Below are 26570 nucleotides of genomic sequence, written 5' to 3'. Positions count from 1 at the left end.
AAACCCCAGCCTAGGGCTGTGACTGCCCTGTTTGAGCAATTGGTCCTGAATTGGCACCTCAGTTGGGTCCTGCCAGAACCGCATCGTCACAAACCATGAGTCCATGGGCCCATCTGGTCTGGTGTCCTGGCTCTGCCACATCCTGGCTAAGGCCAAGGGCAAGGCAGGCGCTGCACCTCCTGGTGCCAGCTGTAGGATGGGGGCACCTGGGAGTGCAAACAAATCCACCATGTTAGTGCAGTTCAGGCAGGACAGGATGTGAGGGGAGCCCCCAGGGATCAGCTACAGCCTGTTGGAGACCCTGCTCCCGGCCCCTCCCTGAGTGCAGAGGGGATGTGGGGGCGGGGGAGCTCTGTGCAGCCTACGTAGCAGGCAGGGAGGGTGGGGGAGCTGAGGAGAGCTGGCTGCGGGCAGCTCCTCTGCCTCGCAGGAGCATGTGGGAGCGTCCCAGCAACCCAGGGTCCTGGAGGAGGCCTCGGGGGCAGTTCTCTCGGCAGCCCTGGTAGGGGAGGGCGCTGGGGCTGAGGCCTGGGGCTTACCTGTTCAGTATGGAGCCGTCCACCCACTTCCAGTCAAGCCCGGCACGTTCCTTCTTCAGCCCAATGTAGAACATGTTGCTCTTGGACACGCGCTGCAGGAAGGCCTGCCACACAAGGAGCTAGTGAGTGTGAGTCCCAGCTCCATGTCACACGTGTGCAGATACTCATACACGTGTGCACACGCACGCACACGCTGCACTAAGCAGCCCAAGCAGCTGCAGGTAGAGCAGTGTGGACGAGCGGACAGGCGCCATCCCAGGGGCAGCTCACTCTCACTGGCACGAGGCGTGGGCAGTGCCCACCTGCACCGAACAACCATCTGCCTGGTGAGCAGCCGTGGTCTTGGGCCCAAACCCAGCAGGCTGGGAGAACGCAGGGCTCTGTCTGCAGGGAAGGACGCTGGCCCTGCTGCCAGGAGCCACCATTGTTAGTAAGCTAGTGGCAACAATGGGGTTTGGGCAAATGCCCAGCACCTCTGTGCTTCTCACGCCGCCTGTACTGGGCACGGCCGTCGGTGCCTTGACTGTGTGTCTGAACGGCACCTCTAGCGGCACCGTGCCCCCGGTGCTCTGCTGGGCCAGCAGTGACTCCCATGGGCCAGCACCCTCCTCGGAGTGCCCCATGCAGGGACCCCACTCGCCCGGTTTATACCGACACCCTCTTTTGGGCTGCGTTGTCTCCTGGCCAGAGCTGAGACAGAACCGGACGTGGGTTTTCCTGGTATCAGAATGCAGCCTTGACTGTGCAGGGAAAGCGCGTCCTGCTGAGCCCCATGCAGCGCAGCACCCCCAACGCAGCCCTGACTGTGCAGGAAGAGCGCCTCCTGCTGAGCTCACTGCTCCCTGCAGCGCAGCACCCCCAACGCAGCCCTGACTGTGCAGGGAGAGCGCCTCCTGCTGAGCTCTCTGCTCCCTGCAGCGCAGCACCCCCAACGCAGCCCTGACTGTGCAGGGAGAGCGCCTCCTGCTGAGCCCACTGCTCCCTGCAGCGCAGCACCCCCAACGCAGCCCTGACTGTGCAGGGAGAGCGCCTCCTGCTGAGCCCCCTGCAGCGCAGCACCCCCAACGCAGCCCTGACTGTGCAGGGAGAGCGCCTCCTGCTGAGCTCACTGCTCCCTGCAGCGCAGCACCCCCAACGCAGCCCTGACTGTGCAGGGAGAGCACCTCCTGCTGAGCCTGCTCTGCTCGCTGTGGCATGTGAGTGTTCCCTGGAGATCTCCCATCACCCCGTGCCAAAAGGACGCCCCCTCTGTCTACATGCTGGAATTACACTGGCAAAGGCAAAATCCTCTGTGCTGGGGTGACCAATGTAATCTGCCAACAACCGGCCAGCTTAGTGCCAGACCCCTCCTCCCTGCACTAGGCCTTGCCCCGGAAAGTGTGGGGCAGGGGCCTGTACTCCCTTTGCCGGCTCCTCCGGCATTCAGCACCATGGCCGGGGAGGGGAGGGTGGCTGGGTGCAAGGCCAGGAGCAGTTCTGGGCTGCATGGGCAGCGCCCCAGTCCATGGCCCCACGGTGCAGCTGGCCTGGCCCTCACACCGAGCACTCACCAGCGTGGCGCTGGCTCTGATGGTGCCGAGCTGGGCGCCGCAGGAGCAGCAATCCTCTTTGCTCTTGGCCCAGTCCCTCTTGGCCGAAGAACAGTAATAGCACTTCCCAGCGTCCTCGAGCCAGCCAGCCGGCTGGGCAGAACCGGCACCGCCCTGCATGGAGAGAACCAGGGAGCCCAGTCCACACTACGGCAGGGCCAGTCAGAGCAGGAGGGAGCTCCAGACCTGCCTCTGCCCCAGCCCTGGGGCGCGTACTGCTCTGCGTGGGCCACCAAGGGTCCCACCCCAGGGGTCCTAGGATGAGCCGGGGGGTCTCCCAGCACTCTGGCTCCCCAGCCGTTCAGGGCTTGGTGCTGCTTCCTGCCCAGGAGGTGGTGGGCAGCCAGGCAGAGCTGGGGGGGCGGGGCTGCTGGAGTGCTAGACACGAGGCCTAGATTGTGGGTGCCCGCAGCCAGTGGGGAAGGACTCTGGGCTCCCCACTCCTACAGGGCTGGGAGTTGGGCTGACTCTGGGGGACTGCAAGACCCTTCCCAAGCCTTTCCCAGGACCCTGCCCCACTCGCGTACCTGCCAGGAATCTCTCCTGCTGCTGCAGCCTGTGTTCAAGGCTCTCCTCCATGCTCCTCAGCTTCGGGGCACAGCTCCCCACTCACCCTAAAGTTGCAGACTATGAACACAGGAACTGCCAGCCTGCTCGGCCCAGGGACCCCTCTAGCCTGGCAGCCTGGCTCTGGCACTGCCCAGCACGCGCTGCGTCAGGGGACAGGACAGGGAGTTCCCCCATCCTGCCAGTTACGGCTGGGCTCAGGCCCTGCGGTCTCAAAGCTCGTCTCCTCTCTGCTGGAGCACTGGGCGCCCGCGTTAGCCACGCAATGTTTAACCCTCATTTGGTTCCTGCTGAGCTTTTGGGCTCAGTGTGTCATGGGGCAGAGAGTTCCCCAGGTACACGTCAAAGGTGTTTCCTTGTCTGTTTCAGGTTTGTTGCCTCAGACTCCCTGGCTGGGCCCTTGCCCCTGTGTTATGAGCCAGGGAGAAGAGAAGTTCCTAGTGTCCCATCCCTACCCGGCAGGTTAGTCTGGGCCCCTTTGTCTCTCTCAGGCCTCTGCTCCGTATCCTGCACAGGCTCAGCCTTTCAGCTCTTCTGAGGGCAAGCTGGCCAGGCGATGACTGGTCTCTGAACACCCTCTGACCGCGCAGTGTCAGCATCCCAGGGGCTGTACGATGGCACTGGAGGATTCTCCAGCCAGGGCCTTTTGCAGCGGATGTTTTGCAGACACAGTGGTGTGCTCAGCAGGTTTGGCGGAGGAGTTCGAGTGACTCCTTTCTCTGGGCACAACTTTGCATTGGTTGTATTGAATTTCATCTGCCACCCTGCAGCCCAGGCAGCAGCTGGTGAGAGCGCCCCTAGACGTGCTGGGAGGGGCAAGGAGGGGGCTGCAGCTCCCCCTCTCAAGGGGCTGAGGGAGGAGGCCAGAAGCTGGCTATGCCATGCAGCTGCTTTGTGGCTACTTGCCCTGGGCTAGTCCTCTGGGACCCTCTGGCCCTGGCTCCAAGCAGGATCCTGACCCCCCTGGGCCATGTGGGGCAGGTGCTGCAGTGCCTGGCCGCTGCCCATACTCACGGTGCCGGTGCAGGCCCAGGCCGAGCAGCGCTGCCAGGAGCAGGATGCACAGGAGAGCCAGGCCGAGAGCCACCTGCCGCCAGGATGATGAGGGGAGCCGCTGCAGGGCTAAAGGAGAGAGAGTCCGGCTGGGTCACCGCTGGGGGGAGCTCAGCACAGCAGGGTCCCCCAGGTAACAACTAGAGGAGCTTTTGGGAGGCCTCAGCATGGTGGCTTCCCCCTGGGTCCCAGCACATGGATTGCTGGTGGTGGGGGGAGATCCCTTGGGGGGACTCAGCATGGTGAATTCCCCCTGGGTCCCAGCACACGGGTTGGGGGGGGGGGGGGCGAGATCCCTTGGGGGGGACTCAGCATGGTGGCTTCCCCCTGGGTCCCAGCACACGGGTTGCTGGTGGTGGGGGGAGATCCCTTGGGGGGACTCAGCATGGTGAATTCCCCCTGGGTCCCAGCACACGGATTGCCAGTGGTGGGGGGCGGAGATCCCTGGGGAGGACTCAGCACGGTGGGTTCCCTCTGGGTCCCAGCACACAGATTGCCAGTGGTGGGGGGAGATCCCTGGGGAGACTCAGCATGGTGGCTTCCCCCTGGGTCCCAGCACATGGATTGCTGGTGGTGGGGGGAGATCCCTTGAGGGGACTCAGCACGGTGGGTTCCCCCTGGGTCCCAGCACACGGGTTGCCAGTGGAGGCGGGGGAGATCCCTGGGGGGGACTCAGCATGGTGAATTCCCCCTGGGTCCCAGGACATGGATTGCCAGTGGGTGGGGGGGGAGATCCCTGGGGGGGACTCAGCATGGTGGGTTCCCCCTGGGTTCCAGCACACGGATTGCTGTGGGGGGGAGATGCCTGGGGGGCTCAGTGTGGCAGAGTCAGGCTGGGGGAGGGCTGCCAGCTCAGCCTGCCCTGTCAGGGAATCCCCTTTGGTTGAGTCTCTGCTATAGGGTGTTTCGCCCCTTCCCGGGCTCTGGCTGCCCGCCCAGCAGGGAGCTCACAGCTTCACAGGCATCAGGGCCCTGGCCCTGGGAGAAGCACTTCAGCACCCCCACCGCTGCAGCCTGGGGAACCCCAGGCAGGGAGAGGGGCTGGAGCTCACCCAGGGCCACAGAGCTGGGAATAGAAATCAGATCCGCAGCGCCCTGGCCCCTGCTCCGAGACCTCCCGAGAGCAGCAGGTTTCACAGGCAGGGTGGCTGTGTGTGCGTGTGCCTCTGGAGTGAGGGTCCCTTGGCTGTGACCCCAGCTTTAATGATCCCCCCAGTGCCGCCCTGTCCCCTCCCCAAGCCACCAGCACCTTTGTTGCAGGCCTAGCCCTCTGAGAGGCGGGAGAGGTCCATTACCTGCTGTTGGGGCAGGTGGGGGGAAGGAGATGTCGGCGTACACGACCCCCTCTGCCATCATGGGCTCCAGCCATGCTCCCTGCCACTGGGACGGCAGCACCCCCGCCCCCGCGCAGCCTGGCGTGGCGTGAAATGGAAAGTATCACTGCACGTTTCCATCCCCAGAGACGCCAGCTGGGCTGGCGAGTGTGTGCGGGGGCAGCAGCTGGCAGCTCTCCCAGGGGGGCAGTCCCAGCGGAGACCTGCCCAGCTGGGGAGACAGGGACTCCCACAGAGCCCAGGCACAGGGCACAAGGCACCGGCTAGGCTGGCTGCGCTGGGCTCCAGCTGCTCTGCCAGGGCACGGCCATGGGTCCAGCCCCACACAGAGCTGCCCCGAAGGCGCCAGAGCCCCCCTGCCGGAGCCTGGCTGCTCTGTGATGCGGCACACACCCGCCGGGCCCTGGTTTCCCCGTCATGGCTGGCGGCTCATGCATGGAGCACATGACAGTGGCCTTGCGAGGACAGACAGATGTGTCGTGGGCGACTTTCCTGCCCCCGGCCACCACTGCCGCAGGCTTCGTGCTCAGGGGCCCCTCGACGTGCCCGGAACTGAGGGGAACAGGTCCAGGGCAGGAGAAAGTGAGCAGGGAGCTGGCTGCAGGCCTGCCCATCAGGGCCCTGTGCCCAGCCCTGGCAAGGGGAGCCTGGCTCAGCTCTGCCCATCAGGGCCCTGTGCCCAGCCCTGGTGAGGGGAGCCTGGCTCAGCTCAGTCCATCAGGGTCCTGTGCCCGGCCCAGCCCTGGTGAGGGGAACCTGGTTCAGCTCAGTCCATCAGGGCCCTGTGCCCAGCCCTGGCAAGGAGAGCCTGGCTCAGCTCTGTCCATCAGGGCCCTGTGCCCGGGCCGGCCCTGGCGAGGGGAGCCTGGCTCAGCTCAGTCCATCAGGGCCCTGTGCCCGGCCCAGCCCTGGCGAGGGGAGCCTGGCTCAGCTCTGTCCATCAGGACCCTGTGCCCAGCCCTGGCAAGGGGAGCCTGGCTCAGTTCTGTCCATCAGGGCCCTGTGCTCGGGCCGGCCCTGGCGAGGGGAGCATGGCTTAGCCATGCCCTGTCCATCGGGGCTCTGTGCTTGGCCAGACCCTGGCAAGGGGAGCCCTGGCTTGTCCCTGCCATTGGGGCCCTGTGCCCAGCCCGGACCTGGCAAGAGGGGCCCTGGCACGTCCCTGCCCTACCCTTCAGGGCTCTGTGCCTGGCCCAGGTGAGGGGAGCCCCGGCTCGGCCCTGCCCTGCCCATCGGGGCTCTGTGCCCAGCTCATCCCTGCCCTGACCTGCCCATCGGGGCCCTGTGCCCGTCCCAGCCCCAGCTCGTCCCTGCCCCATTGGGGCCCTGTGCCCGGCCCAGCCCCAGCGAGGGGATCCCCGGCTCAGCCCTGCCCCATTGGGGCCCTGTGCCTGGCCCGGCCCTGGCGAGGGAGCCCCGGCTTGGCCCTGCCCCCACAGGCAGGTCCCGAAGGGCCCGTCCCAGGTGTCTCGCTGTGGTCCAGCGTCTCTCTGCTGCTCAGTGGCCCGTGACCTGTGGCTGGAACAAAGGCTGAGGCTGTTGTGTCTGAGGTGCCGGGAATCAGACACCGGGGCCCGGCGCAGAGGGAGCGTGACTGCAACTGCCACCCCCAGGGAAACCCTGTGTAAACAACCCCCCCGCCGCCCGGAACCTGTGCGGGGCCCAGCTACAGCCCTGATCCCCCCTTACCCCCTCCCAGGCCTGCAGCTACAGCCCTGACCCCCCACCCGGGGCCTGTGCGGGGCCCAGCTACAGCCCTGATCCCCCCTTACCCCCTCCCAGGCCTACAGCTACAGCCCTGACCCCACCCCCCCCGAGGCCTGTGTGGGGCCCTGCTACAGCCCTGACCCCCCTTACTACCCCAGGCCTGTGCGGGGCCCAGCTACAGCCCTGACCCCCCTACCTACCCTCCCCCTCACCGCGGGCCTGGGGGGGCCCAGCTACAGAGGGTGATCATACATCCCTTTTGGCCAGGACAGTCTCTTTTTTAAGCCCCATCGCGGCCGTCCCAAATGTTTTGGCAGAAGTGAGTATTTGATCAGTTGGGAAGAGTAAAGGGGCAAATGCTCCCTTGTGTTAAAAAAGTGGGGTGCAGAGGAACATGCAGGGGGGTGAGTGGCAACGCCAGCTCCCTTCTCTGAGCTCCCCTGCAGTGGGCCAGGAGTGTACTGCAGAGACCCACTGCCTTCGAGCACCCACCCAAGAGCTTGCTTCAGAGAAGGGAAATGGCTGTTGCCCTAGAGACCTGATCCCTCCGCTCTCTCTGCTTCACTTTATCATCCATCCCCATATACACTCACCTCCCTCTCTATCCAGCCATCCCCACATCCATCCATCTATTGATCCAGCCAGCCACCTCGCCATCCCCACAGCTCTATGCCCCCCCGACACAGCTCTCAGTTCATCCAGCCATCCCCACATCCATCCATCCCCCCGACACAGCTACCAGTTCATCCAGCCATCCCCATGTCCATCCATCCCCCCGACACAGCTCTCAGTTCATCCAGCCATCCCCACATCCATCCATCTATTGATCCAGCCAGCCACCTCGCCATCCCCACAGCTCTACATCTCCCTAGACACAGCTCTCAGTTCATCCAGCCATCCCCACGTCCATCCATCCCCCCGACACAGCTCTCAGTTCATCCAACCATCCCCACGTCCATCCATCCCCCCCAGACACAGCTCATAGTTCATCCAGCCATCCCCACATCCATCCATCCCCCCGTTCCTTTGGTAGCGGCACTGCGCCACGTTGCGCTGTAGCCAGCGGCTGCCAGCCCCTGGGAGATCTCCCGCCACGGGCCTCGTTGGGCCGGACGTGGAGGCCAGGAGGCGTCACCTCCCGGAGCCCTTGATGAGAACCAGGAGGCAGCTAATCTCTTGCTGGGTCCAGGCTCGTCCCTGGGCATCGTTCACGGGTGCGGGGTCTGGGTGCCAACCCCTGTGCTGCGCGGGTTTCTCGAGAGGCACCTGCTGAGACAAGAGACACCCTTCAGGCAGCTGGTGGGGAGAGCACAACCCCTGCCCCAACCTCATCACAGGGACCCCCCCTACCCCGACTGGACCCCAGGCTGGCTGGACCACTCCACCGCTGGGACCCTCCCCACTGGATCCCCAGGCTGGCTGGGCCACTCCACTGCTGGGACCCTCCCCACTGGATCCCCAGGCTGGCTGGCCGCCGCACCGCAGGGACCCCTTCCCCCACTGGATCCCAGGCTGGCTGGGCTGCCCCACAGCAGGGACCCCCTCCCCCACTGGATCCCCAGGCTGGCTGAGCCGCCGCACCCGAGGGACCCCTTCCCCCCACTGGATCCCCAGGCTGGCTGGGCTGCCCCACAGCAGGGACCCCTCTCCCCACTGGATCCCCAGGCTGGCTGAGCCGCCGCACCGCAGGGACCCTTCCCCCCACTGGAGTCCCCAGGCTGGCTGGGCTGCCCCACAGCAGGGACCTCCTCCCCCTCCCCCACTGGATCCCCAGGCTCGCTGGGCCACCCGCACCACAGGGACCCCTTCCCCCCACTGGATCCCCAGGCTGGCTGGGGCCATCCAAGATCGCAGATACCCCACCACCACTGGATCCCCAGGCTGGCTGAGCCGCCGCACCGCAGGGACCCTTCCCCCCACTGGATCCCCAGGCTGGCTGGGCCACCCATCGCAATACCCCACCCCCATGGATCCCCAGGCTGGCTGGGCCACCCCATCGCAGGGACTCCCCCCCACTGGATCCCAGGCTGGCTGGGCCACCCATCGCAGGGACTCCACATCCCCCCACATGGATTCCCCAGCTGGTCTGAGCTTGCACCCAAATCGGCAGGATCCCGCCCCCACTGGATTCCCGAGGCTGACTGGGCCACCCACCGCAGGGACCCCAGCCCCCCCAGAGACACCCCATTGCCCCCTAGGCCCAGTACAGGATGCTGGGATGCTCTAGGATAGGGTCCTGACTCCCCGAAATGACCCCCGGGCTGCCCCATCGCAAGGACCCGCCCCGACCCCCAGGCTTTCCCATCGCAGGGATCCACCCTCGCTCCCGGCTGCCCCATCAGCAGAGAGCTGGCCCCGCCCAATCCCCGGGCTGCCCACCGCAGGGACCTGCCCCTGACCCCCAGGCTGTCCCATCGCAGGGCCCAGCACTGACCCCCACCCCCAGGCTCCCATAGCAAGGATCCACCCCAGCTCCAGGCTGCCCCATCGAAGAGACCTGGCCCTGGCCCCGGCCCCCGATCCCGGGCGCCCCAGCAGCAGGACCTGTCCCGAACCCCCAACCCCAGGCTGCCCCATCACAGTGACCCAGCCACCGAACCCTGGCTGCCCATCACAGAGACCGACCATCGAAGCCACCCGGCTGCGCCCATGCAGAGACCCGCCCCCAAACAGACTTGCCAGGTGCTCCCATGCAGGGCTGCCCTGGCCCTGACCCCAGACAATCCTGGGCGCACCCATCAGTTAGTGACCAGCCCGATCCCACGACCCCTCAGGCTGCCCAATCGTAGTGACCAGCCCCGATACCCCGACCGCGGGCTGCCCCATCGCAGGACCTGCCCCCGACTCCTGGCTGCCCAGCATACGCAAGGGACCCGCCCCCATCCCCGGGCGCCCTACTGCGCAGAGACCCGAACCCGATCCACCCGACCTGGGTGCTGCCCCACGCAAGACGACCCGATACCCCCAAGAGCCATCGAGGGACCCGCTCCCGACCCCGGGCTGCCCCATCGCAGAGGACCCGCCCCGACCCGACCCCCAGGCTGCCCCATGCCAGGTGACCCGTGCCCCCGTCCCAACCCTCGGGCTGCCCCCATCGCAGGACCCGCCCCCACCCCCGGGGTGCCCATCGCAGAGACCCGGACCCCGACCCCCAGGGCTGCCCCATCGCCAGAGACCCGACCCCGACCCCCGCTGCCCCATCGCAGGAGACCCGACCCGACCTCGGGCTGCCCAATCGCAGAGACCCGACCCCAGGCTGCCCCATCGCGGGACCGCCGTCCGACCCACGGGCTGCCCATCGCAGAGACCCGACCCCGAACCCCGGGCTGCCTCAATCGCAGAGACCCGACCCCGACCTCGGGTGCCCATCGCCAGGAGCCTGACCCCCAGGCTTGCCCCATCGCAGGCGACCCCGCTCGCCGACCCCGGGCTGCCCCCATTCGCAGCAGACCCGACCCCGAACCTCGGGCTGCGCCCATCGCAGAGACCCGGCGCCCGTCCTCCGGGCTGCCCGCATCGCAGGACCGCCCCCGAATCCCCGGGCTGCCCGATCGCAGGGACCCGCCCCCGACCCCGGGCTGCCCATCGCAGGACCGCGCCCGACGCCGGGGCTGCCCCATCGCAGGACCTGCGCCGCCGACCGCCTGGGCTGCCCCATCGCAGGGGACAACCGCCCCCGATCCCCGGGCTTTGGGCCCCCATTCGGGGGGGCCAACGGACCCGCCCCCGATCCCGGGCTGGCCCGCATCGCAGGACCCGCCCCCGACCCCCGGGCTGCGCCTCTCGCAGGACCCGGCCCACTCGCCGACACCCCCGGGCTGCCCCATCGCCAGTGACTCGAACCCGTTCCCCGCCCCCGGGCTGCCGCCCATCGCCGGGCCGACGCCCGACCTGCCCCATCGCAGGACGCGACCCCGACCCCCGGGTGCCCATCGCAGAGACCCGCCCCCCGATTCCCGACCCCCGGCTGCTCCCATCGCAGGACCCGCCGCCGATCCCCGACCCCGGTGCTGCCCCATCGCAGAGACCCGCCCCGACCCCGGGCTTGCCCCATCGCAGAGACCCGCCCCCGACCCCCGGGCTGCCCCATCGCCAAGACCTGCCCCGACCGCCGGCTGCCCCATCGCAGGGACCCGACGCCGACCCCCGGGCTGCCCATCGCAGGACCTGCCCGATCCCCGACCCCCGGACTGCCCATCGCGGACCGCCCTGACCCCCGGGCTGCCACATCGCAGGGACCCGCCCCCGAACCCCGGGCTGCCCCATCGGGGACCCGCCCCCGACGCCCCGGGCTTGCCCCATCGCTAGAGACCGGACCCCGCACCCGGGGCTGCTCCCATCGCAGGGACCCGCCCCCGACCTGCCCCATCGCAGCGGACCCGACCCCGCCCCCGGGCTGCCCATCGCAGAGACCCCCCCCGATCCCCGCCCCCGAGGCTGCCCCACGCAGAGCGCCCCCCGATCGCCGACCCCGGGCCTGCCCCATCGCGCAGAGACCCGCCCCGATCCCCGACCCCGGGCTGCCCCATCGCAGGACCCGCCCCCGACCCCCGGGGCTGCCCATCAGGCAGAGACATTGCCCCGACCGCGGGCTGCCCCCATCGTAAGGGACCCGACCCGACCGCCGGGCTTGCCCCATCGCAGGGACCCGCACGCCGACCCCGGGCTGCCCCATCGCAGGGACCTGCCCCGATCGCCCGACCCCGGGCTGCCCCATCGATGGGACCGCCCCCGACCCCCGGGCTGCCCCATCGCAGGGACCCGCCACCCGTCCCCGGGCCTGGCCCCCCATTTCGCAGGGGACCCTGGCCCCGACCCCAGGCTGCGCCCATCGCAGAGACCCGGCGACCCGACCCGCCACTCGGCCCCCGACCGACCCCCGGGCTGCCCCATCGCAGACCGACCCGTCCCCTTACCACCCGGGGCCCATGCCGACCGCTGCCGCATCGCAGAGACCCGCCCCGACCCCCGGGCTGCCCCATCGCAGGGACCCAGCCCCGGCATCCCCGACCTTGGGGCTGCCCATCCAGGAGACCCGCCCCCGATCCCCGCCCCCTGGCTGCCCCATCGCAGGAGGACCCGCCCCCGACCCCCGGCTTGGCCCCTCGCAGAGACCCGCCCCGACCCCCGGGCTGCCCTCGCAGGGACCCGACCCCGCCCCCGGCTGCCCCATCGCAGAGGATCCGGCCCGACCCCCGGCATGCCCCATCGCAGAGACGCCGCCGACCCCCGGGCTGCCCATTCGCAGGGACCGGGCCCGATCCCCGACCCCCGGCTTGCCCCATCGCAGATACCGGCCCCGACCCCCGGGCTGGCCCCATCGCAGATACCGGCCCCGACCCCGGGGCTGCCCCATCGCGGGACCCGCCGATCCCGACCCCCGGGCTGCCCCATCGCAGAGGACGCGGGCCCGACCCCCGGGACTGCCCCATCGCAGAGACCGGCCCCGACCCCCGGCGTGCCCATCGCAGGGACCCGGCCCGATCCACCGACCCCCGGGCTGCCCCATCGCAGAGACCCGGCCCCGACCCCGGGCTGCCCCATCGCAGGGAGCCCGGCCCCGACCCCCGGCTGCCCATCGCCGGGACCCAGCCCCGATCCCCGACCCCTGGGCTGCCCCATCGCAGAGGGACCCGCCCCCGATCCCCGACCCCTGGGCTTGCCCCATCGCAGAGACCCGCCCCCGAACCCCGGGCTGCCCCATCGCAGAGACCCGGCCCGACCCCGGGCTGCCCCATCGCATGGACCGACCCCGACTCCCCGGGCTGCCCCATCGCAGCAGACCCGGCCCCGACCCCCGGGCTGCCCACATCCGCAGGGACCCGGCCCGATCCCCGACCCCCGGGCCTGCCCATCGCAATTACCCGGCCCCGACCCCCGGGCTGCCCATCGCAGGGACCCGCCCCTGACCCCCGGGCTGCCCATCGCAGGACCCGCCCCGATTCCCGGGCTTGCCCCATCGCAGTCGGACCCGCCCTGACCCCCGGGCTGCCCCCATCGCAGGGACCGCCCCGATTCCCGGGGCTGCCCATCGCAGGACCCGGGCCCCGACCCGCCGGCTGCCCATCGCAGGAGACCCGCCCCCGTCCCCGACCCCCGGGGCTGCCCCATCGCAGAGACCCGGCTCCGACCCCCGCGGCGCCCCATCGAGATTACCCGGGCCCCGACGCCCGGGCTGCCCATCGCAGGGACCCGGCCCCGATCCCGACCCCCGGGCTGCCCCATCGCAGGGACCCGCCCGCACCCGAACGCCGCCCGGCGCACCCAGCTGCAGCCGCCGCCAGGCCCGCAGCCCGGGGCGCCACCCACCTCCCGGCCGGCCCGCTCCGGCTCCGCCGCTCGCCCCGGGCACGAGCATGTTGCGGCCCGGCGCGGCCCGAGCGCGGGGCGCTGGAAACGTAGTCCCGGGCGGCCCCGGGCCGTGGGTCCTGCCCCGCCCCGCCCGCCCCGCCATCCCCCCGCAGCCAGCGGCGGGGCAGGGTGAGGGAGCTGGGCTCCGGAGGCGGGCGTGGGGCGGAGGTATGGTAGATACAGGGACAGACAGATTTGGGGGCAAACGAAATAAAAGGATGGAGGCGGACAGTAGATTTGGAATGGACAGATGGTGGGGAGAGCGGGTGGCGATACATGGGGCTGGCACAATGGATTGATTGCTACATACACCTGGGAGGTTGCTAGATATGGGGATCAGTGGGTGGATGGATAGAGGGACAACAGATATGGGGTGGATGGCTAGATGTTGGCATAGAAAGTAACTTATTAAGTTTGCAGACAATACCAAACTGGGAGGGATTGCAACTGCTTTGGAGGATAGGGTCAAAATTCAAAAATGATACTGGACAAATTGGAGAAATGGTCTGAGGTTAACCGGATGAAGTTCAATAAAGACAAATGCAATAGTGCTCCGCTTAGGAAGGAACAATCAGTTCACACATAGCAGAATGGAAGAGACTGTCCTAGGAAGGAGTTGGCAGAAAGGGATCTAGGGGTCATTAGGACACCAAGCTAATATGAGTCAACAGTGTGATGCTGTTGCAAAAAAAGCAAGGTGTTCTGGACGCAATACAGGTGTGTTGTGAGCAAGACACGAGAAGTCATTCTTCTGCTCTTACTCTGCGCTGGTTAGGCCTCAGCTGGAGTGTTGTGGTCCGTTCTGGGCACCGCATTTCAAGAAAGCTGTAGGAAAGTGGAGAGGTCCAGAGAAGAGCAACAAGAATGATTAAAGGTCTTGAGAATGAGCTATGAAGGAAGGCTGAAAGAACTGGGTTTGTTTAGTTTGGAAAGAGAAGATGAGAGGGGACATGATAGCAGTTTTCAGGTATCCAACAGGTGTCATCAGGAGAGGGAGAAAACTTGTTCACCTTAGCCTCTAATGATAGAACAAAAGCAATGGGCTTAAACTGCAGCAAGGGAGGTGTAGGTTGGATGTTAGGAAAAGTTCCTAACTGTCAGGGTAGTTAAACACTGGAATAAATTGCCTCGGGAGGTTTGGAATCTCCATCTCTGGAGATAGTTAAGTAGGTGTTAGATAAATGTCTATCAGGGATGGTCTACGCCAGTATTTGGTCCTGCCATGAGGGCAGGGAGACTGGACTCGATGACCTCTCGAGGTCCCTGTCCAGTCCTAGAGTCAATGAATCTATGAAACTATGATAGAAAATGGGGATTGGCAGCTGGTGGAGCAAGAGATGGAGTGAAATGGGGGATGAAGAGGGGCTGGTTGGATCAATTGACAGGTGTATGCGGGGAGATGGATGGGGATGTGGGGATGGCTGGATGCTGGAGCTGTGTGAAGGCGCTCAAGCAGGCTTTCTACTCGGAGTGGGAGACCTGCCGGCAGGCCGGCGGCCACTCGCCACGCGTGCCTCCGCACTACAAGACCATGAAAAAGATCTGGAAGGCGGCAGGACGGCCCGTCTTCGGGGAGCGGCGCCTCCCAGGTAGGGGGCCCCGGGGCCCTGTGTTACCAGCAGACCCTTGTTGCTGGGCGTTAGGGGTGCTGGAATGGGGGAGGGCCAGGAGGCCAAGGCTCTCCCACTTTTTAACAGCCATAAGGGCAAGTGGCAGGGGAATGAGGTGGAGCGGAGCGAGCCGGGGGTAAGGGGCAGCATGGGGGCAGGGCCATGGTTCAGGTGTCCGTGGCCTCCCCCACTTTTAGGCACTTTAGAATCATAGAATATCAGGGTTGGAAGGGACCTCAGGAGGTGTCTAGTCCAACCCCCTGCTCAAAGCAGGACCAACCCCAACTAAATCATCCCAGCCAGGGCTTTGTCAAGCCAGGCCTTAAATACCTTCTGCCACTTAGCAGCCACGGTCGCTGCAGGAATGGCCCCTCTGCATCTCCAAGGTGCCGGGCTGCGGTCTCTCCTGTCCTGGGGCAGGGGGTGTCCTGGCGCCACCGTGCACAGGCTAAGAATGGAGACTGATGCTGGCACAGGTGTGCGGCAGGACCGTTACTCCCTGGCTGCGGTTTCCATTGCCAGGCGACTTTGCTGGCTCAGTCGTTCCCTGCCCTGGGCTGAGCCACCCCTTCTTTCCAGAGCTGGGGAAGTTACCTCCCGGGAAGCAGAGGCCACGGCTCGAGGCCCAGCCTCCATCCTCACCAGGTACCGTGGGGCAGGGGAGATGGGGCATTGCCCATTGTGACATGGCGGGACATGGGGATGCCATAGGGCAGCAGGGCTGTGTCCTGGCCCAGTCCTGGAGCAGCGCCAGCACCTGAGGGGCAGGGGACAGTATTACTAAGCCAGGGAAGGGGCTCTTGTTCCTCCCCTCCCCGCAGGGTGTTCCCTCTCTGCCATTCCCCCCCAACCCCCCCCAGCCCCAAGCATGTTCTTGGCTCCTGCACCCCCAACCTGTTCTGCCAGCTCCCCAGCTGTGCTCTGCCCCACACTCCTGCGGTGCTGGCCCTTTGCTCTAGCTCATTTGGGTAGTGTGGGCCCTGAGCCAAGCATGCTGCTCTGTGTGGCTGGGGACCACCCCCCGAATGGTGCCCGTAGCTCCATTTGGCTGGTTCACTGGCTCTTGTGTTCAGAGGTGGTGCTGATCCAACGGGCAGGGCGCTGCCTGGGAGCCCGCAGCCGCTCCTGCAAGATGAGTGTGTCACGCCACATGGGTCTTTCCTCCCAGCCTGCTCCCACTGCACTGTGATGCCTTCTTTTCCCACGTGCAGGGCACGTCCTCCACCCGGAAATCCCGGGCAGGCCACCATCTGCACTGGGGCAGTGCACCAAGAGCGAGCTGGGTAGCCGTAAGTACCGCGCGGCCCGCCAGGCTCCTGGGAAACGGAGCCCAGCCTTATGGAGCACGACAGCGAGGAATGGAAACCTTGGGGCCTGCCTGGCTCAGAACTGTGGCTCCAGGCTGCCCCGGGGGGAGGGGGACTGACTCTGGGGTGTGTGGAACGGGATATGGGGCCATTTCACTTTAAGGGGCGCTGGCTTGATCTGGCCCCAGGGGGGTAGTAAGTAACCGAGTAGTAACATCAAACGGGGGAGGGTGAGTCCGTGTCACAAGAAGACCATGCAGCTGCCCCCTAGAATGGAGCAGCAGGTCGCCCGCGTCAGAGGCGCCAGGACCAGCTGTCTGGGGCTGGGAAATGATGGTGGTGCCATGTCTGTTTGGCCTGACTCAGTGCTCCAACAGGGGGCACTGTGCTTTGGGAGCAACAGACAGTCCTTGCAAGAGACATAACATAGAGGTCTTGGCCCTTAAAGATCCCACCACACTTCTCACAAGTCAGGGCATGAACCCTGCTGTCCCGGCTAGATTCCATATTGGATAATTACATTCTGTCTCCCTAAATTCCCCCTGCAGTTTCAAGTGGATATGGGATTCTCCTTCACTTCCTGTCCTAAACTGTTGTGTAGCGTTGCTGTGTGCTGTTAAACAGCTGCTACGTTCCACCCCAGAGGTGGCTGCATTACAGTGGTGGGTGAGTGACTCCTGCTTTTGTATATAGCTTGTAAAATGCTTGAGACCCTGCAGGGGTCTGTGGAGCTGTGACTAGGGCGTCAGCCTGCAAGGCTGGCTGCAGCAAGTGTTCCAGACCCTGTACTGGTTGTGTTCTCTCTGCAGCCCCCTTCAGTCCGGGTGTCTCTTCTCTCTCATCTCCCCCAGCAGCTCACATGGCCAAGGCATCCCAGGTGCAGACAGCTCCTTCTCCTGTACCAAGTAAGACTTTCTTTGCCCAGTAAACTCCCAGCTCCGTGAGTAGAGGGTGCTATGACCTTAATTCTGTTCTAGTTCTCGTTGCAGACGCTGGGCCCCCGTTCGCTCCCCTCCCCATCTTCGGTAAGCATACCACTGCCTGCTCCGCAATCTTTTGCTCACACCTGGGACCGGGATGGCACCACCTCTTACACGCAGCCTCTGCTCTCCTTGCAGACTACCACCCGGCCTTCGCTGCCTTCCCACCCATGAAGCAGGAGAGTGCGGAACGGGAGGCTGGTAAGAGACCCCGCTGCTTCTCCCCATGTGCTCCGGCTGGGCGGGGTGCTGGGGCTGGCGCCTGGCGTCTGGCTCCTACCCGGGGTGGGGTTAGGTGTCGAGCCCGTGGCCACTTGCTGGTGGTGGCTCAGCTGGGATTTGGGGCTGCCAGATCCAGCTAGTGAGGGCTGCGTGCCTTGGAGTTGTGTGAGCCGCTGGGCGCTGCCCTTCGCCTTGCAGCTGCACTTGGTGGGCCTTTGGTATCACGTGGCTGGCTGATCACACGGTGGGTGACTGTGTGAGACCCAGTGGCTGAGGCTGCTGTGGAGCCAGTGGCTGTTGGCTAGTGGGTAGGTGGCCTTGGGGTCAGTGGGGCTGGAGGGGGGCTTGTTGAGCAGGGGGTGGGGGCCTGATTAAGGGAGACTTGCTCTTTCCCCATGTGGAATGGTGCTTGTGCTCTCTCTGTGAACTGCACAGACTCTCCTGTGGTGTGCCAGGCGCCCGCAGGGCAGGGTTTAGGGGAGCAGGCGCTGCCAGTCACTGTTGGAGACCAGGGCTCACCTGAGACAACACCTGGCGGTGAGCACCCCGTGCTGGGTGACCCGGCTTCGGCTACAGACCTGCAAGGTACGGTTCCCCTGCCACACCCATCCCACTGGCCCCCACCCCAGCCCTGAGCCGACCATGCCCCGTGGGCGCCTAGTGCTGGTTCATCTCAGCCCTGAGCAGCTGTGCAATTAGGAGCCACTGTCTGTGCTGTGCCCACCCCAGCGGGCATCTCTGGCCCTTTGCTCCTGTTTGGCCACCTTGGTGCTGTCCAGGGCCATTCGCATGTGCAGCGAGTTGGCTGGGACTCAGCCTAGTAGAGACCCGGCATCACTGTGAGCGCTGACTGCCCCGGCACAAACCAGAGAGGCCCCCAAGACTGGGCTGTAGCCCCGTCCCTGCCCCAGGGCACTTCCCCCCCAGTTAGCCCCCGCTGCGCCTGTCGCAGGAGCAGGGCCGGGCCACGCTGCTCCTTCTCCCGGGATCTGGATGGAAGGGACCCTCCATGCTGGTGGGGAGGGGCGCAGTGGGGGGGGTTGTGTATGCTGCCCCTCAGTGTTGTCAGGGAGAGGCATGGCAATCTGCGTGCTAACCCCTGGGGTTAACAGGATGGGGGTCTGCATCTTACTCCCTCCCCCGTGGTGCTGCTGGGGGAGGCATGCTGGGGGGGGGGGGGATTGCCCCGTGGCGCTGCTGGGGGAGGGATGCGGGGGGCCTGCGCCTGGTCGGCTGGGGAGATGCAGGGTCTGCACATTATGCCTGCCCCGTGCGCTGCTGGGGGATGCCGGCGGGCTGCCCTGGCGCTGCGGGATGATGTGGTACTCCGCATTACCCCTGCCCTGTGCACTGCCTGTTGGAAGGGATGCGGGGGGGCGTCTCCACCTGCGCATGCTGGAGGGATGTGAGCCTGCACCCCTGCCTGCTAGGGAGGTGCAGTTCACATTACCCCCGCCCTGTGCTTGAGGAAGGATTGGGGGTGTTGCCTTACCTTTGTGCTGCTGGAGGGATTGCGGAGGGACTGCCCCTGGTGCCTGGTGGGGAGGGACTGCGGGCGTCTGCGCATTACCCCCTGCCTGTTCGTGTGGAAGGATGACGGGGCTCGCCCCCCCGGCGTGTGAGGGTCGCGGGGCTCCTGTGCACGCTGGGGAGGAAGCGGGGGCGCCCCTGCCGGCTGAGGAGATGCGGGGTCTGCACGACCACCCTGCACCATGGCGCTGCTGAGGAGGCTGGGAGGGGGCTGCCCCGTCGCTGGGGGAGATCGGAGGGCCTGCCCCTAGCCTGCTGGGGAGGGAGCCGCGCGTCTGCTTATTCCCCCCTTGCCCTGTGCCGCTGTGGAAAGAATGCAGGGGGGCTTCCCCCTGCGCGCTGGGAAAGTATGCGGGTCTGCGCATTCCCCCCTGCCCTGTTGCGCTGGTGGAGAATAATGCGGTGGGGTCCCCCTGGCGCTTGCTGTAGGAGGCGTGGGGTCTGCGCATTACCCCCATGCCCCCTGGCTGTTCTGGGAGGAGCGGGGCCTGCCCCCTGCACTCTGGGGGAGGGACTGCGGGAGGCTTGCCCCTGCACTGCTGGAGGAGATTCGTTACCCCCTGCCCCATGGCGCTGCTGAGGGAGGGATGCGGGGAGGGGGCTGCCCCGTGGCGCTGGTGGGGGAAGGATGCGGGGGGCCTGCCCCCTGGCGCTGCTGGGGGAGGGATGCGGGGGGTCTGCGTATTCCCCCCTGCCCTGTTGCGCTGGTGGGAGAAGAATACGGGGGGGGGGGCCTGCCCCCTGGCACTGCTGGGGGAGGAATGCGGGGAGCCTGCCCCCTGGCACTGCTGGGGGAGGAATGCGGGGGCCTGCCCCCTGGTGCAGCTGGGGGAGGAATGCGGGTGGGGGCTGCCCCCGGCACTGCTGGGGGAGGGATGCGGGGGGTCTGCACATTACCCCCTGCCCCGTGGCGCTGCCGAGGGAGGGATGCGGGGAGGAGGCTGCCCCGTGGCGCTGGTGGGGGAAGGATGTGGGGGGCCTGCCCCATGGCGCTGCTGGGGGAGGGATACGGGGGGCCTGCCCCATGGCACTGCTGGGGGAGGAATGCGGGGGGCCTGTCCCATGGCGCTGCTGGGGGAGGGATGCGGGGGGTCTGCGCATTCCCCCCTGCCCTGTGGCGCTGGTGGGAGAAGGATGCGGGGGGGGGCCTGCCCCATGGCACTGCTGGGGGAGGAATGCGGGGGGCCTGTCCCATGGCGCTGCTGGGGGAGGAATGCGGGGGGCCTGCCCCCTGGCGCTCCTGGGGGAGGGATGCGGGGGTCGGCCCGCTCACCCTGGTGCCGTCTCGTTGCAGGCCCCATGCTGCAGAGCATGCAGCAGCTCCTGGTGCAGATCCTCCACACCTCGCGGCAGCAGCAGGTGCTGCTGGAGAGCCTGGCCAGCGACACCGTCTCCCACCTCCACCTCATCTCCGACAGCCTGGGGCAGGTGGGTGAGACCCTGCACGAGCTGCTGCTCCAGGCTCACGCCCGCTGCGCCAACCTGCCCGCCCCGCTCAGCCGCTACGCCAGCCTCACACCCCCCCTCCTGCCCATGGTGCCCCGCTCCCCCTGGACCCCCAACCCCCCTCCCAATTCCCCCTACCACAAAGAGGAGCCTGTGGTGTCATCCGCCTCCGGATTCCAGCCCCACCAGCTGGCCCCCCCGTGAGAGCCCCTGCAGAGGCTCGGTGCACACAGCAGGTGGCTGTGGGGGTGCCTAGCCCTTTGTAAACGTGTACAGTGGTGGAGGATTTTACACAGCTTTCTAGCAAAGACCCCGAGATATTTTGGACATTTTTATTTTTTTTAATAAAATAAAGTGTTTTTTTAAACTAGTAAAAATAATTATCCCCCTGCCCTATGGGATCCCCTGCCCTTTCTCCCTCAAGAGGAAAGCCCCGAGCCAGAGCAGTGAGAGGAGCCTTCTCCACCTGACATCAGCAGGCTTGGTCTCAGCCACTACCATGGTGCCCCATCTCCAGGGGCCCGAAGGAGAGAAGCCAGCCCAGGCCGGAAAGGGAGAGGTCCCAGCCCGAGCAGCGCAGCCGAGCACGGGGCCGTGTGGCTCTGGGGACAGGAGCCTGCAGCTCCAGAGAGAAGCCAGGCCAGGCTGGAAAGGGACAGGTCCCAGCCCAAGCAGCGCATCGAGGGGAGGGCAGCCGAGCACGGGGCTGTGTGGCCCTGGGGACAGGAGCCTGCAGCTCCGGAGAGAAGCCAGGCCAGGCTGGAAAGGGAGAGGTCCCAGCCCGAGCAGCGCATCGAGGGGAGGGCAGCTCAGCACGGGACCGTGTGGCCCTAGGGACTGGACCCTGCAGCTCCGGAGAGGCTGGCTGAAGCACTGGCCTGGGTCTTGGATTCTCCTTTGGGCCAGAGGAGCAGGAATTTATCGGAACACTAAACTAGCCTGCCAAGGGCAGGGCTGCTGAGGTGAGCGGCCCTGCGGCAGGCAAGGGGAAGGTACCCTTGTAGCTGGGCCATCCCTGGCATGGCAGCTCCTTGGCAGAGGCCTGCAGCAAAGCAGCTGCCCAGGACCCCTCGCTGTGGGCTCTGTCCTCACACTGCCCCCAGCCTTGCCTCAGCCCCTGCTTGTCCTTGTGCCAGGACCTAGGGAGCTCAGGGATGGAGCTGGGCCCACAGGGAGCCCCCAACACCCCTGGAGAGGAGCGTGGGGCCAGGCAGGAGAAGCCAGGCCAGAGCTCCTAGAGGTGGCATTTCAGTCAGGCAAGAATAACCCCAGCCCCCCAAAAAGCACTTCTCCCATTGGCAGCTCTTGGTAACGTTTATTGCAGGAGAAAGCCCCAGTGAAAGGCAGCTGTTAGCTACCGTCTCCCTCCAACAGCTCTGTCCCTTCGACCCTTCAGAGAAAACAGCACCTAGCCCTGCCTGGGCCCTCCTGCTGCCTGGACTGTGGCTGACACAGACCGGCCCCTCGCTCGCTTGGCGGCTCTGTGCCGAGTGACCAGGCCCACCCCGAGGGAACCCGCCAGGAGCAGCTGCACCCGACTTCCTGGCAGAGGGGGAATGGGTTGTTTGTATAGCACCTCATGCTCTGGGTCCTGGGCCGTGACCAAGGGGCTACAGTAATGCAAGAGCTCTGGGCCTTAGGGTCCAGCTCTGAGCAGACTGCAGCCCAGGTGGGAGCAGCACACCTGGCTGGCAAAGCACCAGGGTTGAATCGTGTTTCCCTCCTCCCCCTTTCCCTACAACTTACTGGGTCCCAAGTTCGTCAGTAAGGCTGAGAGGCAGAATCAGGCAGGTCCCATCCCCCCAGCAAGGGGACCCCAGCTGCACAATAGTGGCAAAAGCAGGAGGTAATGCTCTTGGGCATCATAGGGCTGGGGACCACGGGGCAGGCTGAGCTGGTGTGGGTTTGGCACCTGTTGCTGGGATGTCAGTAACACTGAGTGCTGAGCTCTCCTCGATGGGCCAGAGGGGAGCCTTTCTGGGCACTGTGGGGCAGGGATCAGGCCCCATGAGCTAGCTCACTCTTCAGGCTAACTAGCTGTAGCCTCCCTGTGCCCACGGGGCAGGAGCCCAGTGCCACGACCAGCTTCCTCTCCCCAGCTGGCTGTGACCAGGCAGTGCTGAAGGAGGTGGGCCTGGTGAGTGTTGGTTTTTAAAAGCAGCTATTCCCACTGCAGTAGCACCTTGCACAGGGCTAGTTGGAGGAGAGCACCTTGATATGTGAGATCAGTGGGAGTTTGGCTTCACCGCCTGCCTGGGGAGGGGAAACTCAGGCAGAGAGCAGGGAAGTGACTTGCCAAGGGTAAGGAACAGAGCCCAGCCCTCACTCTGAGCCCCAGCCTTTACTTAATACTGTTTTCTAGTAGTAGCAGCTGCGTAGATTAACCCTTTCCTAGTGTCCTTTCAGTCTGGAAAGTGCTCCAGGCTTGTGAGAACAGGCCCCAGCATGCACTGCTCAGGAAAGTGAGTTCCATTTACAGCTGCCCATGGGGCCTGGTAGCCTGGCCCAGGAGCTGGTGAAGTGCAGGCCACCCTGGGCCTTCCCTCAGCAGGATGCAGCATGAGAAGGTGCAGTTAGCTTTGCTAGTGCCCCTGCACCAAGCACAGGTAAGTCCTGTCCCATCCCCCTACACTGGGAAGGTGGGGGGAAACAGCATCACTCCCTGCAGGTGTTACTGGTGATGTTTTCCAGCCTCACCAGTAACACCAGTAATGCTGCTGCTTTGGTAGGTCACACATCCAGCAACTCCCCTTCATAAGGCAGCTCGGGAGAGCCTCAGCTGGGGGAGGGCTGGAGACTCTGGGCATAAGGAGAGTCCTCTTCCGGAGGCAGAGGCCAGCCCCACTCCCACCTGTCAGCTGCACGGCTCACCGTGCCCTGCGCCCCAGGGCACTGTAATGTTAGAGGCAGCCAAGTCCTGGTGACCTGCCACCTTCCAACTTAGCTCAGCTCAGGGCTGTCAGCAACTGGCCACAAACTGAAGCAGACGGCAGCCAGCCTGTGGGCTACAGGTCCTAACATGCCCCGATGCATCTGGATGGCAGGAGCCTCAGCTGGGCATGACATACTGAGACCGTGAGTCCCTCTGTATTGATGTTTGGCCCCTCCAACACCACTTTTCAGAGCCCTACAGACAGGGCCGGCACTTCCATTTAGGTGATCTAGGCAGTCGCCTAGGATGCCAGGATTTGGAGGGGGTGGCATTTTGCCACTCTCGGCGGCAATTCAGCAGCGGGGGGGCCTGCCATGCTCCGGGTTTTTGGTGGCAATTCTGTGGTGGGTCCTTCACTCGCTCCGCGACCTGCCGCCAAAGTGCCCCGAAGACCAGGAGCATGGAAGGACCCCCCTGCCGCAGAATTGCCACCACTGCCCAGGAGCGCAGAAGGACCTCTGCCTAGGGCGCCAAAAACCCTGGCGCCGCTCCTGCCTACAGAATGAGCCAATTAATCTCCACAGGCTCTAGGAGCTGAGTCAGATAGTTATTCCCACTTTACAAGTGGGAAAACTGAGGCACAGGATCAGTCAGTTATTGGCCTGAGGTTAGTAGCAGAGCTGAGACTCCCACTCCAGAGCTCCTGACTCCCAGCCCCAACCTCGTGTTTCTGTGGTGAGTAAGATGCTGCCTGCCAGGCAATCCGGACAGGGCCATTTCACTCTCTGGAAGCCCGTAACAATGGAAGGGTAAGACAGCTGAGGTGCCTGGCAAGAGCGCATCGCAGGGCCTGATGACGACTCCCACCCCAGTGCCTGGGATGGGGCTTGAGGGGAGTAAACTGAGCACCAGTTGTATAACCTCTTCAGACTGTGCTACAGGCATGAGGTTGCCAGGTCCCTTGCCAGCCCTCCTGGCAGACAGTGGCTCACTTCCACCTGGTGACCTCCAGGCTGTCATGGCAGGCACTCCGAGCCTGTAGCATGCTCCCCTTGGCCACCTCCTGCTCCTGTGGGCTCAGGTGATGAATCACCATCAGGTAGCGGTAGTTACACACCCGCCACCTCACGTTGTGCTTGGCGAAGCGCGCGCTGGATTTCACCTGGATCCCAGCCCTCTCAGCCAAGATGCCCACGTAGGCATCTTCCACCGGGATGGGGTGGACATGTTCTGCTGCCCACAGGATTCGCTCAACGGCATCCAGAGACAGGATGTAGCCGATGCCACTGGCGTATGGCGGGTATTCGTCTAAGTGGTAGTCTTGCCTGGAGACGTACCATTTGCTGGAAGGCTCTCTGATGACCTGCCGCTTCTCCCGGGAGAAGAGGGATCCTGCATACAGGCCCGTCTTAATAGTGTTGTGCTCCAGCAGGAACTCCGGCAGCCGGTCAGTGTTGACGAAGCAGTCATCATCCGTCTTTAGAATGTAGCTGGGCCGGCACCGCTCAGCCACCCACTTAAACCCATGCATGACCTTCAGGGTGAGGTTCCGATAGGTGTCCTGATAATTCCCAATCAGGATGTCCCCAAACTCCTGCTGCTCTCTCTGGATGCCCTGGGCTACCCCAATGTCTGCAGACTGGCCGACTAAGAACATGGACTGCCATTGGTGTGCTCTCGGTCCCTCGTGGGCAGCCCAGGTTCTCCTGATCACTTGCCTGGGCTCTGAATTCCCTGGGGCTGAAGTCACGAGGATCAGGAGCAGCTGTCCAGGCTCACAATGAGGATCTGTGTGAGAGCTGGTGAACAGAGATGGAAAGTCCACCCCTCTCTGGACAGCTTCAATGGCCCCAAAGCGAGACCTTCTGGGCAGCTTCCCTCGGAAGATGGGGAAGCGACTGGATAGCTGCCATCTCTTCTGGACGTCAGCTGTCATGACCAGCAGGCACCAGAGCAGGATGAGTGAGAGAAGGCCACTGACACACATCAGCCCTTTTAAGCCCCACGGATGCATCAGTGCCATGGGAGATGGAAACAACAGGCATCGTAAGCACGACAGCTCCAACAATTACACCAGCCCTGCCTGGCTAGGGAGAGAAGACAAGGCAGGGAGGAAATTCCTCAGCACCATGCATCCCTCCTGCGGCGAGCCTGCACAAGAGCCAGTGAAGCACATGGAAGAGGCTTTACTTAGCAGGGTCACTGGCTGTCTCATGCATGCGCTGCATCAGAGGGTAGGTGTGATGGAAAGGTCATCTGGAACATGCATGGGCAAAGCAGTCAGAAAGGACACAAGTATCAGAGGGGTAGCCGTGTTAGTCTGGATCTGTAAAAGCAGCAGAGAATCCTGTGGCACCTTAGAGACTAACAGACGTTTTGAAGCATGAGCTTTCGTGGGTGAATACCCACTTTGTCAGACGCAGAAAGGACACAGCGACTCAGCTACTGCAGGAGGGCAGGACACACGGCTCACACCAAGTCTGGATCATTGCTGTTCAGTGACTACGGGCTCCTTTCATGCTGGGCTGCAGAGCCTGATCTGACAGGAGCAGCCAAACCAACTCCCACTGTGATTCTTGGGCCATGAATAGTTCTGAGCGGATTCAGTGCAAGTCACATGAATGCTATATGGACGGCAGCTGATGGTCTCCCCCTGGGCTGGGACTAGAGAGCTTTGAAAGAAGAATTTCAGGAGGTCCAGTTACTCCTTGTAGTGTCTTGTTCTGGGCTTTGTCCCACTGCACTCTGGCTTTGCTTCCTGAGAGAGAGAAAAGAAATCAAACTCCTGAGACTGGAGATCTTGCGTTCCCAGGCAGAAGAGACTGCATCTTCAGGTTAATAGTTACTACAGGCCCCAGATACTATAATGGATGAGAGATTCTCCTGCCCTAGCCAGAGTGAGATCAGAAGTGGGAGAATTCAGCCAGAGACGCTCCAAGGGATCCCCCTCACCACAACTCTTCTCAGAGTTCTCTGGTAACTGTAGTAATCACCCCTTCCCTCCTTCTGTCTGAGGAGCTCAAAGCACTTTACTAACACTAACTGTCATGTTCCTTTGGTACGAGATCGTCACTCTGACTTTACAGATGGGGAAACTGAGGCACTGAGCGAGGCCAAGACTGACCTGAGTTTACATGGTGAATCTGTTCCATTAGCCATTTCTATGCTTTCAAGAGCAGGGAATACAAAATGACTGTCTCCCAGTCCTGGGCTTTAGTCACAAGCCCAAACAAGCAGCTTGTCACTTGCAAAAGGTGCACGAGGCCCATTGTGACAGGATGTCAGAGAAGGTCAAGACCAAGAATGTGGAGTCCAGTTGTTTTATGAGAAAGGGATCCTGAGCTCAGTCACATGGGAAGGGAAGGAACCAGTCCCGCTCCAGGCACTGTCTTGCCAAAGCCACAATGGGTTCTGCCTCCTCCCGCTCCAGCATGAATGTTTGGGTGAGACAGAGCAACCACAT

At 64.5% G+C, this 26570-nt stretch overlaps 2 protein-coding genes and 1 long non-coding RNA gene across 3 annotated transcripts; 1 reads left to right on the top strand and 2 right to left on the bottom strand.

Moving 5' to 3' along the window:
• Nucleotides 1–544: 544 nt before the first annotated feature.
• LOC116831975 (uncharacterized) lies at nucleotides 545–2753 on the bottom strand. The gene is made up of 3 exons (XR_012656186.1): nucleotides 2656–2753; nucleotides 2090–2242; nucleotides 545–643 (listed from the first exon to the last, which is right to left on the bottom strand). It is a non-coding gene; the product is annotated as an uncharacterized LOC116831975 (long non-coding RNA).
• An 11786-nt stretch (nucleotides 2754–14539) lies between these two features.
• Nucleotides 14540–18162, top strand: LOC116831974 (uncharacterized). Its single transcript, XM_075067472.1, has 6 exons — nucleotides 14540–14729; nucleotides 15962–16039; nucleotides 16912–16962; nucleotides 17035–17082; nucleotides 17176–17238; nucleotides 17695–18162. The coding sequence occupies exons 1-6, from the start codon at nucleotides 14540–14542 to the stop codon at nucleotides 17892–17894; spliced, it is 630 nt and encodes a 209-aa protein (XP_074923573.1). The 3' UTR covers nucleotides 17895–18162.
• Nucleotides 18163–20802: 2640 nt separating this feature from the next.
• On the bottom strand, nucleotides 20803–25395 carry LOC116831973 (beta-1,3-galactosyltransferase 5-like). The gene has a single exon (XM_032792349.2). The coding sequence runs from the start codon at nucleotides 25128–25130 to the stop codon at nucleotides 24096–24098; it is 1035 nt and encodes a 344-aa protein (XP_032648240.1). The 5' UTR covers nucleotides 25131–25395; the 3' UTR covers nucleotides 20803–24095.
• Between the last annotated feature and the right edge of the window lie 1175 nt (nucleotides 25396–26570).

This window comes from Chelonoidis abingdonii, chromosome 6 (assembly GCF_003597395.2).
Source record: "Chelonoidis abingdonii isolate Lonesome George chromosome 6, CheloAbing_2.0, whole genome shotgun sequence".
Lineage (NCBI taxonomy): Eukaryota > Metazoa > Chordata > Testudines > Testudinidae > Chelonoidis > Chelonoidis abingdonii.
Note: the sequence above shows the minus strand (reverse complement) of the source record. Positions and strands in the feature narration are given on the sequence as shown.

Bases quoted from the DNA above. Each gene is read 5' to 3' on its own strand.
- LOC116831974 (XM_075067472.1), top strand. From the start codon at position 14,540: ATGGATGGGGATGTGGGGATGGCTGGATGCTGGAGCTGTGTGAAGGCG. The intron at 16,040-16,911 runs GTAAGTACCGCG...CTCCCCCAGCAG, and splicing joins CAAGAGCGAGCTGGGTAGCC to CTCACATGGCCAAGGCATCC. The intron at 16,963-17,034 runs GTAAGACTTTCT...ATTCTGTTCTAG, and splicing joins AGCTCCTTCTCCTGTACCAA to TTCTCGTTGCAGACGCTGGG.
- LOC116831973 (XM_032792349.2), bottom strand. From the start codon at position 25,130: ATGGCACTGATGCATCCGTGGGGCTTAAAAGGGCTGATGTGTGTCAGT.